The 17,342-nt window shown below is 52.2% G+C and overlaps 4 protein-coding genes across 7 annotated transcripts; 3 read left to right on the forward strand and 1 right to left on the reverse strand.

Annotated features, from left to right (window-relative positions):
* Window positions 1–3,442: 3,442 nt before the first annotated feature.
* On the forward strand, window positions 3,443–9,625 carry PV05_05794. 2 transcript variants are annotated; one of them, XM_013462335.1, is made up of 3 exons: window positions 3,443–4,527; window positions 4,675–5,772; window positions 5,849–9,625. In XM_013462335.1, exons 1-3 carry the CDS (start codon window positions 4,031–4,033, stop codon window positions 6,387–6,389), a joined length of 2,136 nt encoding a protein of 711 aa, XP_013317789.1. In that variant the 5' UTR covers window positions 3,443–4,030; the 3' UTR covers window positions 6,390–9,625. The 2 variants fall into 2 exon arrangements, with proteins under 2 accessions (XP_013317789.1, XP_013317790.1); XM_013462336.1 differs by having other exon boundaries at window positions 4,675–9,625.
* A 2,237-nt stretch (window positions 9,626–11,862) lies between these two features.
* Window positions 11,863–12,582, forward strand: PV05_05795 (uncharacterized protein). Its single transcript, XM_013462337.1, has 2 exons — window positions 11,863–12,082; window positions 12,142–12,582. The coding sequence occupies exons 1-2, from the start codon at window positions 12,035–12,037 to the stop codon at window positions 12,430–12,432; spliced, it is 339 nt and encodes a 112-aa protein (XP_013317791.1). The 5' UTR covers window positions 11,863–12,034; the 3' UTR covers window positions 12,433–12,582.
* On the reverse strand, window positions 12,497–14,591 carry PV05_05796. 2 transcript variants are annotated; one of them, XM_013462339.1, is made up of 3 exons: window positions 14,406–14,591; window positions 14,216–14,360; window positions 12,497–14,151 (listed from the first exon to the last, which is right to left on the reverse strand). In XM_013462339.1, the coding sequence occupies exon 3, from the start codon at window positions 13,965–13,967 to the stop codon at window positions 12,654–12,656; it is 1,314 nt and encodes a 437-aa protein (XP_013317793.1). In that variant the 5' UTR covers window positions 13,968–14,151; window positions 14,216–14,360; window positions 14,406–14,591; the 3' UTR covers window positions 12,497–12,653. The 2 variants fall into 2 exon arrangements, with proteins under 2 accessions (XP_013317793.1, XP_013317792.1); XM_013462338.1 differs by having other exon boundaries at window positions 12,497–14,360.
* Window positions 14,592–15,242: 651 nt separating this feature from the next.
* On the forward strand, window positions 15,243–17,325 carry PV05_05797. Of its 2 annotated transcripts, none has more exons than XM_013462340.1 (4): window positions 15,243–15,404; window positions 15,466–15,556; window positions 15,604–15,768; window positions 15,816–17,325. In XM_013462340.1, exons 1-4 carry the CDS (start codon window positions 15,301–15,303, stop codon window positions 16,878–16,880), a joined length of 1,425 nt encoding a protein of 474 aa, XP_013317794.1. In that variant the 5' UTR covers window positions 15,243–15,300; the 3' UTR covers window positions 16,881–17,325. The 2 variants fall into 2 exon arrangements, with proteins under 2 accessions (XP_013317794.1, XP_013317795.1); XM_013462341.1 differs by having other exon boundaries at window positions 15,466–15,545; window positions 15,652–15,768.
* Window positions 17,326–17,342: the final 17 nt, after the last annotated feature.

Raw genomic sequence — 17,342 nt, forward strand, 5'->3', positions numbered from 1 at the left:
AAATTTATCTTTATTTACTGTGAGGGAAGAATGTTCCGTGCCGATCACCTGCAAGCTGCAATCCAAGCGGATCTGTTCGGGTTCTCTTATTGGAGGCCTTCTATCCCTGGATCATTGCCGATTGTGCAGAGCACGCAAGGGCTCTTACTCGTGTCCAGGGTGACGTTGGCCTGCATCAGCTAATTTTCTAGAGGCGAAAACCGGCGCGACAATAATGAAACATCACCTTGGCGGTCAAGTCGTCGATTCCCCATTAAATGCCGATTTAGGGCATTCCAGACGTAGTCACCAGCGTCTTGTCATTGGGCAAAGAGAAATGGGAAGGCCACTGAATCGTTCTGATCATGTCAGTCCTTGCAGTACACACTACCAGGTAGGCAAACGCATTTACGAGTTTCGGTTCTTCTGAGCACCTCTCGGATACAGCAAGCTCTCGGCCTATGAACGTTGGCTATAAGCGAGCTTTGCCAGCTAGCTGATTTCCTGAGGATCCCACTGTGTGTGCTATTCACTGATTATTGATACTCCAAGGAGTATCCGTACTATCACCAATCCATCTCTCGTTTAATGGAGTGGGTGCCTGGCGTATCCATCAAGTATGCGCCGGCTCTTTACCCAACTTTGGGCCGTTACGCCGGCGCCTGTAGTCGAGGACCGGAGTCATGCAGCAAACGGTAGGGTTTCCAATTCTTCCAGAAGCTCTCATCAAGCTCATACCACCTCATAATAGTGTTCTAGCTTGGAGAGCCTCCACAAGTCGGTTGCCTTTTTTAGTCGGATGCAGCTCACTTTGCCAAACTTAACTGCGCGGAATCAATTGCTTGTGAGGCCGTTACCGCAGCCTCGTCCTATCGACCGGATTGAGGTTTAAGGCGGATCGAACTCCTGAGCCTCGCTCCATCATACTTCCAAGCCATGAACTTCCTTCTGATACGTGAACTACACGTGGGCTGACCACTCATCCTCGTGCAATAACTTCGCACGCAGTCTTGTTCATAGAAAAGGGGTTACGAAACTCTCCTCACAAACTTCACGAACTCCTCGGATCGCGCTTTGGACGACTCCACCTCGGTGTTGAAACCTAGAAGAGCACCTCTAGTCGAGCGACATCGTTGCGAGATGAGACGAGGTCAAGACAAATCATGACGAACTGTCGCAAGGATGTTGAAGTGGCCAGGTGGCCAGTGAACGCGTGAACCTAGGGGCCAGACGTGACTTCGTTGATCAGGGGCGCTCTTACGAAGCACATGAATAAATTCCATTCCCGAGGTCAGTGAATCGGTTGGATTGGCAAAACACGTAAACCTTGACATGTCTGGTGGCTCGAGACAGACCAAGGCCAAAAGGTTGAAGAGGCGTGCGAGCTTTTCAGCCAAGATCCTACAGACTTTGTGTTCAGGGACCGCTCTTCCGGATATCCTGGCGGCGAGGACCATTCTTGCTGTCGAACGCCCGTGATGAGATCGAGCCAAGCTAGCCTTGTCTGGTCAATGCTCTGCGAACACGGATAGTACCATCAGACTTCGTATTGTACAAGCCACATCAGCAAGAATCAACCCTCAGTACTCGTATCGTCCCAGACATTGTCACAGGTCCAGCGGGTAAACCTCCATTCGTGAATCATATCATGAACGTCCCACATTTTGCCAAGCATAAAGAAGCGGATTCCTAGTAAGTATACGGCGTCCAGAACAAGTAGTGCAGACATGGGTGGACTCGCATCGGATCGAGCGAGAGAAGGTTTGCACGAAGCGCTGCTAGAACAACTGGACGTGGTGACTAAGAGAGTGCCATGTACCAGTGTTTGTGTGGCCTGGTGGTTTTGGTGTCGCACCTGCTCGGAAATCAAACCACAAGGCTTAGCTGAAAGGAGGCGCTTAAAATGTCTGAGATATGGCTCACCAGGCACTATGCACGGTGTGCCGTGCTGGAGGCGGGCTGGACAAACATGTCATACTGTACCGCTGGGGAAAGCATACCACGCCTGCGAATCATTGCCTGATCTATTAGCTCGCCTCATGCCCCTCTCGGCCCGTGTCAGGCATCGAATGTACATCGTACACAGTAGTTTCATAGGGCTACAGTGCCACAAGAGACGGTTGCACAACTCATAGTACTAAGAGTACACAAAATTGTGCGGAGCCACAGTCAAATGTTTGTCCATGGCGAACAGGCTTGGGAAGTTCGAAACCAGTCATCCAGGAACAGCTCGACAAGGATGCGCAGTAAGTTTTGGTCCCTTGAGTTAGCCTCCATCATCCTCCCTTCCGGTAAACCGTATCAACACGACTGCCGTTTTTAGTTTGCTGCCTCTTGTCTATTCCTTTTGCCATGTTTGGTAATGTTCGTCATCACCTAGCCCAGGTGTCATCCTGGGGGCAAGCAGAAGGATTCCCTCGGCCGACGCGCCATGTACTTCCGAAGATCACAAGATGGGTCCACGGGTTCTGAAGGATGGCGGGATGCCATACGATGGTACATATACCACAGTAGCAGAATTCGCGAGGAGCTGATAGATTAGGCAAGCGTTTGTTATTGTTTGACCAACGCATTACGCAGTGGTCGGACTGTACATTGGAGACTGACTGTGCGGCGGTCCACCCAGTTGTCCATGCCCGACAAAGGCTGGAGGATGCACGGGTGAGGATGATGATGATGAGACGGTGTAAGAGAAAAGAACAAGCCGACCAGCAGCAGAGTGCCGCGGTTCCATCTTTGAATTTTAGACCAAAAGTGCAGGTGGCCAGGTTGACAAGAGCGCGGGCTGCATGGCGAGCGAGGGTTTGATGGGCTGAACTTGAAGCAAGGCCCCCTGGACTTCTCCACCGCGTCGCGGGAGAAGCCTCTTCGAAGAAGCTCTCTCCGATCAGCCCTGCCCTTTCGTAGGGCTGAACCACCTGGAAGCTTAGGGATTCGCTGGCTGCAGGTTGGTGATGGTAGGCCAAATTTCTTCATCCTTTGCAGTGCCCCCTAGGCGTGCTAGGGCTTTGGATTTAGCCCCTGCTAGACTCACTAGGCCCGCTCCAGGCGATACGAATCCACAAGCATGGGCGACTGTCAATCAAGAATGGAACCAGCGCCCAGGGAGCCCATGCGACCCGTGCAGCCACACCATGCATCTGCTTTCCACTCGAGCCACTCTCCTTCCCCAATTTAGTGCTTGATGTGCATTGTGCAACCGCCTGCCTCAAAAGCAAACCCTTCTTTAGCTGGCCTGGCGCACGACCAGCCCTGGCACAATGCCTAATAAACCTAAGGTACACTTGCAGTCGCCGCCCGTGGAGACTAGACTCCCTTGCGAATACCCTTGATGCCCTTGCTCCCGACAGCAGCTTGCAGCCCGCACCGCGGCCCGCTTTTTCTTACCTGGCTTCTTTCCCACGTTCCGTTCTGCCCTATCCCCGATCCAACCCTGGCTTGCTTGCGACTCATCCATTCTTGTGAACGAGTTGACTAACACCATGCCGTCCGCATTCACACCTCAGGTTTCGACTGACACTTGCTGCAGCCACGGCCAACGACCATCACCCTTCCGTACCACTCCTCGGTTGGCGACCGCTTGTTGCTCGCCTGAATCCTTTGAACAACCCCTCCTGCACCCGGTCGTGCCTCATATCCGACAGACCCTCCTCTGACTGATCCTCGCATCTCTTTTGACCTTTCCAATCCTCGACACCTCTAGAGGGTTACTCTACGTCCTGTCCTTACCGCTGGATCCATACCACATCGCCCTGTCCGTTGGGACGCCCATCAATTGGCTTTGATCTGTTTCACCAGTCGAGATCACGATCAGCAGCCTCCACGAATGTCCTCTGGTTGCATACAGTCGGACCAAGACCATAAAAGACCGTCTCGACCAACGTCAGCTGAACTTGACGAGAAACAAAAGCATATCCACGTCCACAGACCATTCCAGTGGACACCAGCACTCGCCACCTTCAGATCACAGCTTCGGGCTCCATCAGCCACAGCCGAACGCCTCGACAAGCTCGCCACTCTTCCGATGTTACTGTGACGGTGAAACAAGGTTATGGAAATCCGAAGGACTCCCGCCGCCGCTGCGGTGCGGTCGCCCTCTTACAGACAAGATACGGCGACACCTGGATCTACTTCTCGATCGAACTCAAACAGTTCGGACGAGGATTCACGTCGAGCTCAAGACGGACTAAGGATACCCGGCACCCGCTTCGATGAACCTCCGCCGCCGCTGCCACCTCCACGATACAATGAAGAGCTGGCTCAAGGCATAGACGTCGCTTGGAGCTGGGGAAACAGTGACCCATTCAACTCAGCAAGACGGCTCGCCCCCATCAAACTGGGCTCGAGTCTCTACGGAGGCTACATGGACACCAGCAGGAATTCTGACCGGTCACGCGATGCCGATGATATGGACTTGGACGACGACGACTTCACCCGCCGAGGCAGTACTGTTTCCACAATTCGATCACCGTCGCAGGCCGACATACGTCTAGGTGCACATGTACCGGTGATTCGGAAACAGTCGTCGCCAACCTCAGCAAATCAACGGTTAGTCAGCCATTGCATGCTTGCTGCATTATTCGGGTCCACTGATGTTTGTGTGTGGATTTTTGGTGTTTGCATTCGTGGGGGCTGATTGTGCCGCCCCTTTAGCTGCATACGAACAATGTGTGCTGACTACCTTTTCTGATCTAGGTTACAAGGCGAAATGCCACTGGCGCAACAGAATTTCAACCTTTCATCGCAAGCGTACGACCAAAGGTTACTATCCAAAATTGGAAAACCAAATTCGCCTCCCCGCAACTCTAGGAGATCTGGTTCTGCAGAATCGACGAGTTATTCTACCAAGCTCTCCCTTCAGATAAAGGACCCCAGAGCCCAATCACTCTCGACCAATGAGCTTTCAGCGGCTTCTCTAGATCCGATATCCAGATGGATCACAAGTCCTGCTTCAGCAGGCGTCTCGCCCGGCTCACGGCCTGGATGGCGGGACTACGGTATTGACCACCGAAGCCCATCGACAGACAGCGCGGCGGCGTCACTAGTGCTCGATCCCGAACTTTTCGTGCAACAACGACCAAGCGGCCTGCTGTCTGTTGGTAGCTCAATTGCTAGCCCTGATGACCTGGCGAGTCTTGCTAGTCGATCCCAAAGGGGCAGCTATGAGCAAGGAATATTCCCAGACACAGAGTCCGATATTGCTGGTGACGATGGCGCTGGTTTCCGCAATTTAAATCTGGGTGACTCCCTGTATCATGGGGAACAGCGCTATTCTAAGCAAGGCATGAAACGCCGGGCTCGGTCTCCTCCGTCCGATCTTTCTCGGGACGACAAATCGCCATCACGTGGCAACTCATCCGCCGAGTTGTTTCAAAAGTTCCATGCAGCGGCATCTGCAAGGTCACCAGTATCGAAATATCAAGCCAAACATGGATCAGTGTCCTCGACGGCTTCAAGTGCCCGACACAACTCATATGCGTCCTCACTTTCAGTTTCGGTGGCCGGCAGTAGCATGACCAGCATCTCCTCTTTCGACAAGCACTCATCATTAGACCCTCCACACCCTGCATATATAACCTCGGCCCATCCCGTCGCGAGCCCTGCCACGTCAATCGCATCCTCCAGGATACCACCTCAAGTTGCACTTGACACAAAACTTGCCACGACCAAGATATCTATTCAAAGTCCCATGGGCGATACCAATCTACCACCCGTCAACCGTGTCGGAAACTCTTTCATATGCGATTGTTGTCCGAAGAAACCCAGAAAATTTGATACAGAGGTGGAATTGAGGTGAGTTTGTTGAAGCATACGCCTCTTTATTCCACCCCTCCCTAGTTACTGGCGCACAATACTAATCTACTGGCAGGTCTCACCAAATGGAGAAACAGTATACTTGCCAGTATTGCAACAACCGGTTCAAGAACAAAAATGAAGCCGAACGTCATCAGAACTCGCTCCATTTACGACGTTATTCTTGGTCTTGCGCAGCCATCCCTAACTACCAGGCGGTATTCCACCCATCATCAATTCCACCGTCTACCAGTCCAGGTGGTCCTCAATTCGATGCATGTGGTTATTGTGGAGAGGAGTTTCCTAATCTTCCTCAACCTAACTGGGATCGTCGGCTTGATCATCTCACCAGCGTCCACAAGTTTGGCGAATGCAATCAAGCGAAGAAATTTTTCAGAGCCGATCATTTTCGACAGCACCTGAAACACAGCCATGCAGGGCAGAGTGGGAAGTGGACCAACATGCTGGAATCTGTTTGCCTGCGCGAAGAATTTCCTGCAGACTCTGCTGGTATCTCGCCAACTGGCAGTGAGCCGAGTCCGGGTCGTGGTCCTAGCAGCCTTCCTGATCCACCCATGGGAGGTGCAACAATCAATGAATCTCGAAATGAAACATGAAAAGCGACCTACCCAAGTTGGAATACGGCCTGAACACTCAAAGTCTTCTCGGATCGAGAAAGGTGATTGAAGGTTATGGTCATGTTCTGCGAGCTAGCGGGAAGATCCTAGTTGCAGAAATCCCATCCTGCTTCAGGCGCCTAACGTCTTACCCGACCCCGCCATGCCTCGTTAAAGCCGCATGCCCGCCATGACATTTGTGATCATTGACTACTAGGTAGTCGATGCAAGTGGCCACCGAGTGTCCTCTCTGCCGATCCAAGCTGTGTTGTCATACTTTGACGTTCCTTGTCCGCAGAGGAATGTTTCCTGATTGACGTTACACGCTTCCAATCATCACACCATCCATGTTCGTACCCAGGATCCCGGACTGGATGGTCACAGTACAGAAGTGACACTTTGCATGCATGACGAGCTTACCACACTCAGAGCTACAGCAGTACACCATGACACTGGTACATCCTTACTTCGGCCATGCAAGCAAGGCCAAGTTTCCTCACGATGGAGGACCGCTCGACGGCTCAGGCTTCGGACAAGTTGGACACGTAACGTCAACGACTCATCCCGCATGGTTCCAAGTTACAGACGACAAACACCGGCGCATTTCCGAGTAAGCCTGTCCTATCAGTGGCAAGGCTCCAACCTGGACAGGTTCTTGCCGTCTGGGTAGTACAACGTTGCTTTTGTTGAGCGTCCTGCCTACAGGGTGGGGAATATAAGCCCTTCTCATAACAAGGCCACTACCCTTTGGAGTGGAAGTGGAAATAGTACTTTTGGTCAAACAGCGTTCACCAATACTTCACAACCACGGAAAATTGCTGCAGTGCTCCTCGAGCCTGTCCTTCAACCGATTGCCTGCGTCTCAAGCCCGTTGTCTTTGACTTCTTCTGTGGACAAAACCCGTCCGGGCTGCGAAAGCTGGCCGCTTATGGGCACAATGGACGTGTTGGTAATCTCTTGGAAAACATCGGCAGGGTCTCGCGATTTTGCGATGGTGTGGGCAGGTGCATAGGGAAGCAGCTCAACTGAGTGATGGGCCACAGCTGCACGAAGTCAAATTCTGCATGAGACCTATTGAATCATGCCACGCCGCCCTCGAGCGTCAAGCGGATGGTTCGGTATGGGCCTTGACACCGCCATCCATCAAATTCACACAATTTTGATTGGCTCTCGTTCTTGACTACGTTCTTTGACCGCCGTGTTCGTGCAAGCTCCAGAAGCTCTGGCAAACCGACGAGCTACAGAACAAGCATATCGATTGCTGACGACATGGCAGCCCCTCGACCCCTCATCCGATACCTTAGTGCTTACCTCTCGCGCACTCCGCGATCCTGCCCTTCAGTGGTCGGCCTGTTGGGACGCCGTTGGCAAGATGATTCGACGGCTCGAGATCGATCACGGAAAAGGCATGATGCTCGATCGCAAGATGACTAGCATAACTGACTTGCTTGGGTGCTTCTTTCCCTCAGTGGATAGAATAGTCAAAAGCGTCCGGGCCACTTTGGTCGGAAGGATTTTACGCCTCTGACAGGCGACTCCTGGTCAACCGGACGCCTGCTTTCTATGCCAAGCCTTCTCTAACGACACCAAGCCCGTCCTTCAGGCCCGAAATTACAATTCCACGACGATGCTTGTTAGCTAGTAATCATTACCCTTTCGATCGTCGCCAAAGACTGGCCTTTTCGGCATGCTCATCCGGCCATGACAAGGAATGCATGAGTCGCTAAGCCTCATCCACTGCCAGGGAAGGATTCAACCACTTACAGTGTCACATTTTATTAGCCGACCTTTCCGGACTGGATCGAACTGCAAACCAGGAGCGCAGACAAGCAGCTCTCAATATCGTCACCGTGCAGATAAAGCACGCACGACAGGCGGTCTGCACTGCAATGCAACTCCGTCGCAGAAGGATCAGGATGCCAAAGAGGATGATGCGGAATCACGGACAAGTGGTATGATGTTCGCATGTACATTTATGTTCAGGGCTAGAGCGGCGACAAGAACGAGGGTCCCAGAACTAGACATACCCTTGGAGAGTTCCCCAAACGCTTGTCATCGACCCTCTGGTATTCACGAGGGAACCGCCGGCAATTGAATCGAAGATATCACCGGCGCGAGCTCGCGGCTGTCCAATGAACATCTACAATGCCCTTTCATATTCCCTTGTCTGGCGTAGTTTTTATCCAACGGGGTACTCCTTGATGCCGGTTGTCTGTCAGGCTCTTTGAATATTCCATTTCCTTCCGACACTGCTCTGTAAAACAGAAGTCAAGAATCAAGCTCGAAGAATTATTCGTTCAGCATACTGTTTGCAAAATGCCAGTCCAACCAGAAGCCTCAATGAATGCAAGATCGTGGCACGATCCGTCAACGAGCAGCAGGCGGAGGCGAGTATACTGGGCTAGAAAGGAGGGCAATCACGAAGCATCAGCCTGGCTGGCCTTGATGCCTCGTCCTGCTGGGTCAGCTGCAGGAGCGGTGCGGAGGTAAGCGAGAAGGAAGGCCGAGCATGCACCTAGGTCGTCATAAGAACAATCTACGGCATAACACCGACAGCATGGATGCCTGGTGCTACACATGCGGTGTTGCTGACGGAGAATTTTGTTCAAGCTCCGACATCCGTATTATTGCGTTTTAGCAGAGCACATCGGCAGGAATGCAGGAATGCAGGATGCAGATATCAGGACGCCCGAGGATCGAGGATCGAGGATCTCCAGTGTCAAGCCTTATGGACATTCGACACCGACATACAACCGACGCCGCCGCAGCCGCATGGTCCATTTTTGGGAATGGAATCCCCATGCTATGACGTGCACTCAGAAGTGGGAGGACGATGAACCGGTAGTCATGTCGATGCAAGGAAGCGCGATCCTGCGCTTCTTGTGCAAAGAGATAAGATACGAACGTTCAGAGGGAGCACCCAGGGAGGTAAGCTGAAGCTACCTTACGGGGTAGCTTCGTAGGATTTGGGTGCACTTTACGGATTAGGTGGGCGCACTTTTTCGGGACCTGTGATGCAAAAAAGAAAGGCTTCCGCGTCGGAAATAGACTTCGTAACACTGCTGCACACTGCAGGCAGACTGTGTGCGTTTCGTGTGAAGATCGCCCCGTAAGAAAACAGGACCTGGCTGATCAGGCCCGACCCTTGCCGACTGATGTTCACAAGGCTGAAACGACGGGCCGGGAAAAGGGGGCGAGAAAGGGATTGAAATGACGCCTGGAAGCTAGAAAATTCAAGTCGATTTCTCCATGTCAATGCCGGTGGTGGTCGTCATTCCAACACAATTTATTACCGTGCGTAACATTTACCGTGCGTAACATTTATCGCAGTTACCTACCACGCCTACCTACCTTGGGTAGGGAGGTAGGTAGGTATGGATATAAGGTACCTTTTTTGTGATATTGCGCAGCCTGATCAGCGGGTATGGGGTCTTTTGTCACTGTGACTGTGCTGTTTGCCCCAATATGGGTTAATCTGGCATATCCTTACGGCTTTGGCCGGAAGCGACTCCCTGGTGATACTGTCGTTATGTTGATAGCAGCAAGGCACCCGTCTTCTTAGCCAGGATGTCGACGTCAATAGCCCGTTGACAAGAGCCCTTGAGACAGTGAGAGCACTGTCGGCCTCGAACGGAGTACATGACTTGGCTTCCCATGCAATTCTCGAGGGAAGAAAACCACCATATTTGGAAAATACTGATCCTGAACCGCGCAGTGTGCCTTAGTGCCGTTGTCGGCTGTGCTCAGACAGAGAGGCTTTGCTTTCCCGGGCAAGGTAAGCCCTTCTGGGCCTGCTGCATTGAAGATCAAATAATGGTCTACCAACGATTGTGGTGGATCGCACTTTGGCATGGGCTGTGCTCCTGATCGAAGGAAGGATGAAGGTGACAAGCGCCCTGAGCGTAGCTCATCTTGCGCAAAGCCTGCACACTCTGGTCTGAAACTGCAATATTATGCGAATACCATGACGGTATCAATTCAGAGCGTTCGCAGCATTGCTCCACAGAACGCTACCATACGACTTTGACGTGAATATGCATGTCAAGGATTTTGAGTTTGTACCACGGTCAAAAATGCTCGAGCTGAGTGTGAGCCTTGTCTGCATCGCTTTGGAGAATCAACCCTATGAGAGCAGGGCACCAAGCGCTCGTAACTGCTCTTGGACGCTTGTCCTTTCAATCTGCAGGGATCTGTTCGGGAGAACCCTCTCCTTTCAGCACTCAAAGTGCGAAGCATCAACGGTCCATACCTTCAAATGCAGTCGTCCGTGGGCATGACCCCAAGCGTGGACCACATTGCTCATCCGCACCATGCCACATCCGTGCACATCCAACTCTCGACGCCAGAAGCGTTCTGGTTGCAGGTGATTTGGAATAAGACGCATTATGATGCCAGCAGGGCTTACAGCTGCAATGCTGGCCAAGGGAAGAGATTCCGATTACGCAACACCAGGACCGGCGCGAGCAACAGCTTGCCAGATCGAGGCATCAGGCATCCAGTGAGGCTCGCAACCTTCGGCAAGTCCGGATATAGCTCGTCAAGCAGCCAACTGTTGGCACGCCTTAAATTCCAGGCAATCTAGAAGAGCCCGTCGCGTACCGTAATGAGGCCTAGGACGTATTCGGACTTCGGTGCGGCAGCGTATCGAAAGCAGGAGGGCACTTTGACCAGCACACTAACCGACGGAAGGTGTTGTTGCGCACTTGGACGAGAATTGGACAACGTTAGAAGCCTCGGGGTCTAAGGGCGATGCCTTCCGCTAGTGGTCGCTGGTTGCATAACGTGGTGTTGTGATTGTGAGAACGCCGCCACCAAGAATGGAGCACACAGCTGTGAAGTACTGCGCCAGCTTGTTCATCTTTCCAACCGTAGTGATTTGAACCGATTGGGTGCCGATTAGATGTGGTTGCAAGATCCCCACTACCAGACAATCAAGTCTTCGCAATGGGAAATCGCGGGATCCAGCCAAACTCGGGCACTTTACACCACGGTTGGTATGGTGAGCTTGTTTGCAACATGGCCAAATAACCGGTAAGAGACAACATCTCCTGCTGTGAAATTCTTTTTGAGCCACACAAGGTCAGCTGCGACGTATCGATTTTCTTTCTTCCTCGCCGCTGAGGCGCCTAGGAATGTTCTAGGTATATTCCTCCGTATGCACTACGCGCAAAGGATTTGGAATCGTAATGATACGCTGTCGACTGAAATTGATTAATGAGGTTGCTGGTGGTCAAAAGTTGACCGAAGAGAGTCAAGTTTCAAATGGTTGATAGAAAGATGACGACGTGGAGATGGCTGTGTCAGACGGACGCATTATTGGATTGACACGTGATGTTGGCACATAAAGTCAGCATCTTTGTCACGCTTTGTGTAAGAGTTTGAAGATAATTGACTCGTCAGACAGTCGCTTCTTTCCGCAATGCACGAACAAGGACTTCACTTTGCTCATTTCTTGATTGAAACTCGATCCACTCTGGGCAAAGGTCTTGTTGTTTTCACTACCAGCAATAGGAATCGATAGAATGGTCAAATCAAAGCTCTCCTTTTTCGTCATCGACAGTCGCCATAACTGAAGACCTCAAGTGTTACAAATTCGAACGTCTAGCTTCAAGTGGGATTCGATACCGCTTGTTTCCGAGGACAAAATGCAGATTGCAGCCTTCCTTTCGGATCTCAAGTCATTGAGTATATGCGTAGGTGGACGACAAACAGTCCGAGATGGGCTGTCGATACTGAATGGTTATCATCACAGACCCACGAAGCCGCCATTGCCCTGGTGAAGCCAGCCGCAACCACGAATGCCTCCGAAGTCGGTCAAGTGTCTTCACCACCAAATGGTGCATCGATTACAAATGCAATCAACGCCCCTTCAGCTGCTGACGAAACCGACTCTGAGCTTCAACGAGCAAATGAACTTGTCTCCCTTCATTATGACGTCAAATTGAAATATCTCGAAACCGGTCCTGACGCAGAGCTGGAGAAAGCAGCCCAGGATGTTGAGAAAGTGCTGCGCGACTTGAGTAGATTGAAATCAAAGGCATGACAGATGGATAATTAGCAGAAGTCTTTTGCAGTCTCGTTTAATGATGACTTTATGAGAGAACGGGTGTATGGCCAAGGGACTATGTTGCCCGTACCAACCAATGCTAGTGATAATGTATCTCAACACGGCCTAATGCTCCAATGAGTCCCATCAGACATAAGCGGTTCAGTGCAGCTAAACACAATCGGAACGCGCATCCTGCATCCAACGCACTCCATGACTCAGGCATCTCCAATCGAACCTGCCCCTTCAGCTCTTGCCAACCCTTTAGGACATTTGCATTTCAATTGTGCCACCTTAGCCCTTCCAGCTGCGTGCCTGTCGATGGCTTTCATGCCAGGTCTGTCCCGTTCGAGTTCGAGACGACGGCATTTTTGAAGATACCTGGTCTTGATCAAACCCCGGCAAGTATGGCATTTCTCGCGCGCTTCAGCTGCTGCATAGATCTTGGCAATAGAAATCCTCCTGTTCAGTTGCTTTCGTCGCATATCTCTTGTCCGCTCAATGCGCACCGACTGGGCAGATAGTAAATCACTGGCGCCATCCACTGGTAGGGGTGCACCTGCAACGCCGGAAGTGGCTTGCTTCAGCAAAGGTTGGACAGCATTGGCCAGTTCACGGCCTAAAAGGACCGTGAGCAGCCTTTTCCTGACCACTACTTTCCGAGCTTTGCGCACCACCTTCTTGCGCTTGCCAACCTTCCCGCCTAAAGGAACACTGGGGATGCTGGGTAGTCCAGGTACTGGAAGGTTCAAGGCCGTCGTATTCATAGGGAGGGCATCGGTGACCGACGCAGGATTCACCGGAAGGCCGGTTGGTGGTGGAATTGCACCAGTCAGGTTGGTGCCACCCAGGGGTGCAGTGGCGGCTCCTACAGGAGATTGTCCGAGAGCAGATGGGGCTGGAGTGGCCGGCACGCCTACGCTGTTTGCAGCAGAAGCTCCCAGAGGGGTGGCCATGATCGTCCCACTTGGTCTATGGATTCTGATCTCCGGCAGGGCGGATGAGTCGAACGGAGCAAGCTCTGGCAGAGTGCCCCGAATTTGGTCAATGGCCGTTTCAGATCTCGCGGAAGGATTTGTGGCAAAGCCAGCGAGGCCAGTACCGGGAGAATTGACTTCTTTGTCACCTAGCTTGCTAGGCGCTGCTTCGTGCTCAAGACCGTCGTTGGCCGTTGCAGCTGGGCCAGCAGAGTCTATCAGATCAGTGGGGTCAGTTTGTGCGGTTGTAGCGTCGGTAGGCTCCCTCTTCTCGGGGTGTTCGTGTGTTGAAGTGAAGACTTGTCCTTGTGCTGAGATATCGGAGCTTTTCGGTGCAGGAATAGAAGCTTCGGAAACGTTGAGGCGACCTTTGCTGACCGTTGCGAGAAAAGGCAATCCTAGTCCAGCCGATATATCTTGACCTTCACTGGCCTGAGTAACTGTGTCTGTACTTTCCCCTGAGATTGTTGCCCGACGCTGTTTCCGCCCAGGCCTTGAGATTCCACGCAGAGTACTGTTAGCCTCCGTCTCCTGCTCACGAGCTTTATCTGACATTTGCGTGTCGAAAGAGCCAGGCGAGTGTATTGTCGCCACAAGAGGTAGCTTGACTCCTTCGGGGATGATGATGGAAAGCGAATGAGAGGATGTGCTAACTCTGATCGTCGGCCTCTGCGATGGCGAACATCGACTTGTTGACTGGACAGTAGACTGAACTGTGTCCGATCGGGATAAATAGATGCTAGAAAGTCTGGCGGTGAGTACCTTTTCGACGCGTCGGAGGTCTTCTTCTCGGAGGGGCTCACGGCGATAGGCCTGTTCAGGACGATAGTACGAGAAAGGTTCCTTGTTGGAGTCGAGTGCTGCGGTATATCTCTTTTGCAGAGACGGCGATGGGTTCGTGAAAGTACGATCGAGGCGAGCAGTAGGTGTTCTGCTGAGCCTTTCCTTCTGGATAGTGTCAGCCAACTTACGCCAAAATGAGGAAGTGCATACCGTCTCGAAAAGGTCGACGAGATGGTTGACAGACTGCTTCCGAGGTGCTCTGGATCTCGCGTGACTTGGAGAGGCACGAGAAGATGCTGTACTTTGACGGTTTTTATGGCTGCTCCATACGCTTTCGAGAGAATTTGTGTGTGTTCGTCGCGAGCCCTAAACCTGTCAGACATGAGCGACGACCCGTTTGGGATGGAATGGACTCATGCCAATTCTTGCACAGGCTTCAAATTGCGCCTTGCTTTTTCAAGGGATACCAGTCCCCCAACAGGAAAACGCTCGGGGTGTTCGCAGGCAGGATGCTCCGGCCAAGGCCAGCCCAAGCCAACGGAGTGAGGAGTATTGCGTCTAACGGATGAGCCGCATCGACATGATATGCTCATTACTCATGCTGGGCAACTGGGCATAAAGCAACATAATGCAATGGAATGATAAAAAGACAAGGTAATGTTAGTAGCAACAAAAGGCCATCAGATAAGTTCAGACCTTGAGAACCCCAAAGATGAAGGAGCATAAGTGCTTCTTGCCATATCTCTTCAGAGTTGAGCGGCAGGAGCGAAACACGGCTTGCAGGGCAAGTCCAAGCGTTCGACATGACAGATGTTTTGGTTCAGAAACTCGTGCGCCTGTATTAGACGATGGCTTGATGGCACAGGGGAACATTTGCTCATCCGCGAGACGGACACTGGGTGACGGAGGTCTTGCTCGCTTGATACCTTGTAGAAATCGAGAAATCCATCGGATAGGGAACATTATGTAATCTCGCTTGACTTTCCTGATTCTCGCCTGCGCGTTTCCCTTGCGGAGTTTCCTCTACTTTTCTCCCCGGCCGCATCATTGCATCTTGTTGGTTTCATCTCGAGAGCACATACTGTTCTTCCGGCGGTGCGACAATATGGCTACGGCAGTGGATCAAAAGCTGCTTCGGCAGACAAAATTCCCTGCCGAATTTAACCAGAAGGTTGACATGAAGAAGGTTAATGTTGAGGTTATGAAAAAGTGAGTCCACGCACCTACTTCCTCCAGTCAGTCTGTGGAGCGTACTAAATCAAGTCCTCAGATGGATTGCAGGCAAGATCTCCGAGATCCTTGGTAATGAAGATGACGTTGTTATCGAACTCTGCTTCAATCTGCTCGAGGGTTCGCGCTTCGTAAGTCATGCCCAGCGTGAGCCGCGACGGTCGCTGACGAATACAAGCCCGACATTAAAGCGCTACAAATCTCGCTCACCGGATTTCTTGACAAGGATACACCTAAATTTTGCAAAGATCTGTGGAACCTATGTCTGAGCGCACAAAGCAACCCGCAGGGGGTGCCTAAAGAATTGTTGGAAGCCAAAAAGTTGGAGTTGATCCAAGAGAAGGTGATTGTCGCAGACCAATACCGGTGACCAAAGGCTGATTCTCCCAGATTGATGCTGAGAAGGCTGCGGCCGACGCAAATCAGCGCAAGGATCAAGACCAAGTTCGTGAGAGGGATGTTGACACTATTCGTCAACGAGAACGAGCCGAGCGTGGACGCGGACGGGGACGCGGCAGAGGTGGTCGAGACTTTGACTCACGAAGACCTAGGTACTCAAGATCTCCTCCTCCGCGTAGACGTTCTCCCTTCAGAGGCGCACCCTTACGCCGAGAAGCCGATTCATACATTCCGGGAGGACGTGGCCGGGGAAGAGGAGCCGGTCGAGGCCGCTCCCCAACTAGATCGATTTCTCGTTCTCCCTCCCCGCGTCGGCGTCGGCGTGGTTCCTCCCCTTCAGAATCCAGGTCAAGGTCCTATTCACGAAGTCCGTCCCCACCACAACGCAGACGAGCCCGCTCAACGAGTAGGAGCAGAAGCAGGAGCGCCACAGAGACCTCACCTGCGAGACAGAAACGCAAGCCGAGAAGGGAATCAGAATTAGCTGGTGAAAGACGCGCACGATCTACAACACGTTCTGATGTATCACGCTCACCATCACCTAGAAGAAGACGCATGAGTCGTTCGGTATCGTCGATGAGCCGAAGTCCGAGCCCTCGGCGACGCAGACATCGTCGAAGTCGATCGTACTCTTCATCGCCTGCGAGATCCAGATCAGGGTCGGCAAACCGAAGACGAGGCAATGGAAGAGGTGGAAGAGGTGGAAGGCGTTACAGAAGATCTCCCTCTTATTCCAGTGATGAACGAGGAAGCAACAAGCGCGCTGATGTTCTCAAAGGTCGCAATGCACGCGATAATCGCCGTCTGAGCCGCAGTCCAAGTCCGCCCTCACACCGATGCAGACGCAGCCCTAGTCATAGCCGAAGTCCCAGTCCACGAATGCATCACAAGCGAAGACGCTCGCTGCGACGATATGAACCGGCGGCTCGGAGACGGCGCAACACTTCTTCTGTCTCCTCTCCTGAGCAGAAGCGACGTAAGCGTGAGTCTTCAGAGGAAAATTCTGGAAGGGAACCAATGAATGGGCACGACAAGAGTGATGCAGATGGAAACTGACTTGATTGTTGATGGTCAACCAAGAAGGTCAGTATCGAGACCAGCTGCTCTACCAAACTTATCTCCGGCCCTGAAAAGCAAGTCGGTCGGGAGGAACCCGGCTTGGGCACTCCCAGCAGCTAGGGGACATGATTCATCGCCGGTCTCCCCAACCGAGACCTGGTCCAGGGAAATAAGCTGGCAGAATTTACCCTTTCACGACTTTATGGAGGGCTCGCAGGATGCGCAAAGAGCGTTCCAACGTTTGCTAATACAGCCCGCTATGCTATGCACGGTTATTGCATCATCAAGGGAGTCAATAATTGCGCAGAGCCGCACATCGTCTGGCGAGCTAGCAGCTGTCACTTTTGTTGAGTTAGACTACGTCAAGAGAAAGCCTAGAAACCCGGAGAAATACCCGAAGCGAAGACCCCTGCGTGGAACCTGCGCTCTGCTTTTGCCTGCTCAGCCGCCAGTGACACG

Source organism: Exophiala xenobiotica, assembly GCF_000835505.1.
Source record: "Exophiala xenobiotica strain CBS 118157 unplaced genomic scaffold supercont1.3, whole genome shotgun sequence".
Classification (NCBI taxonomy): domain Eukaryota; kingdom Fungi; phylum Ascomycota; class Eurotiomycetes; order Chaetothyriales; family Herpotrichiellaceae; genus Exophiala; species Exophiala xenobiotica.

Excerpts from the sequence above, each read along its gene's own strand:
- PV05_05794 (XM_013462335.1), top strand. The coding sequence starts at position 4,031 with ATGGAAATCCGAAGGACTCCCGCCGCCGCTGCGGTGCGGTCGCCCTCT. Across the intron at positions 4,528-4,674 it reads CCAACCTCAGCAAATCAACG|GTTACAAGGCGAAATGCCAC; the intron begins GTTAGTCAGCCA and ends TTTCTGATCTAG. Across the intron at positions 5,773-5,848 it reads GATACAGAGGTGGAATTGAG|GTCTCACCAAATGGAGAAAC; the intron begins GTGAGTTTGTTG and ends ATCTACTGGCAG.
- PV05_05795 (XM_013462337.1), top strand. The coding sequence starts at position 12,035 with ATGCAGATTGCAGCCTTCCTTTCGGATCTCAAGTCATTGAGTATATGC. Across the intron at positions 12,083-12,141 it reads TCAAGTCATTGAGTATATGC|ACCCACGAAGCCGCCATTGC; the intron begins GTAGGTGGACGA and ends TTATCATCACAG.
- PV05_05796 (XM_013462339.1), bottom strand. The coding sequence starts at position 13,967 with ATGTCAGATAAAGCTCGTGAGCAGGAGACGGAGGCTAACAGTACTCTG.
- PV05_05797 (XM_013462340.1), top strand. The coding sequence starts at position 15,301 with ATGGCTACGGCAGTGGATCAAAAGCTGCTTCGGCAGACAAAATTCCCT. Across the intron at positions 15,557-15,603 it reads TGCTCGAGGGTTCGCGCTTC|CCCGACATTAAAGCGCTACA; the intron begins GTAAGTCATGCC and ends GACGAATACAAG. Across the intron at positions 15,769-15,815 it reads TGGAGTTGATCCAAGAGAAG|ATTGATGCTGAGAAGGCTGC; the intron begins GTGATTGTCGCA and ends TGATTCTCCCAG.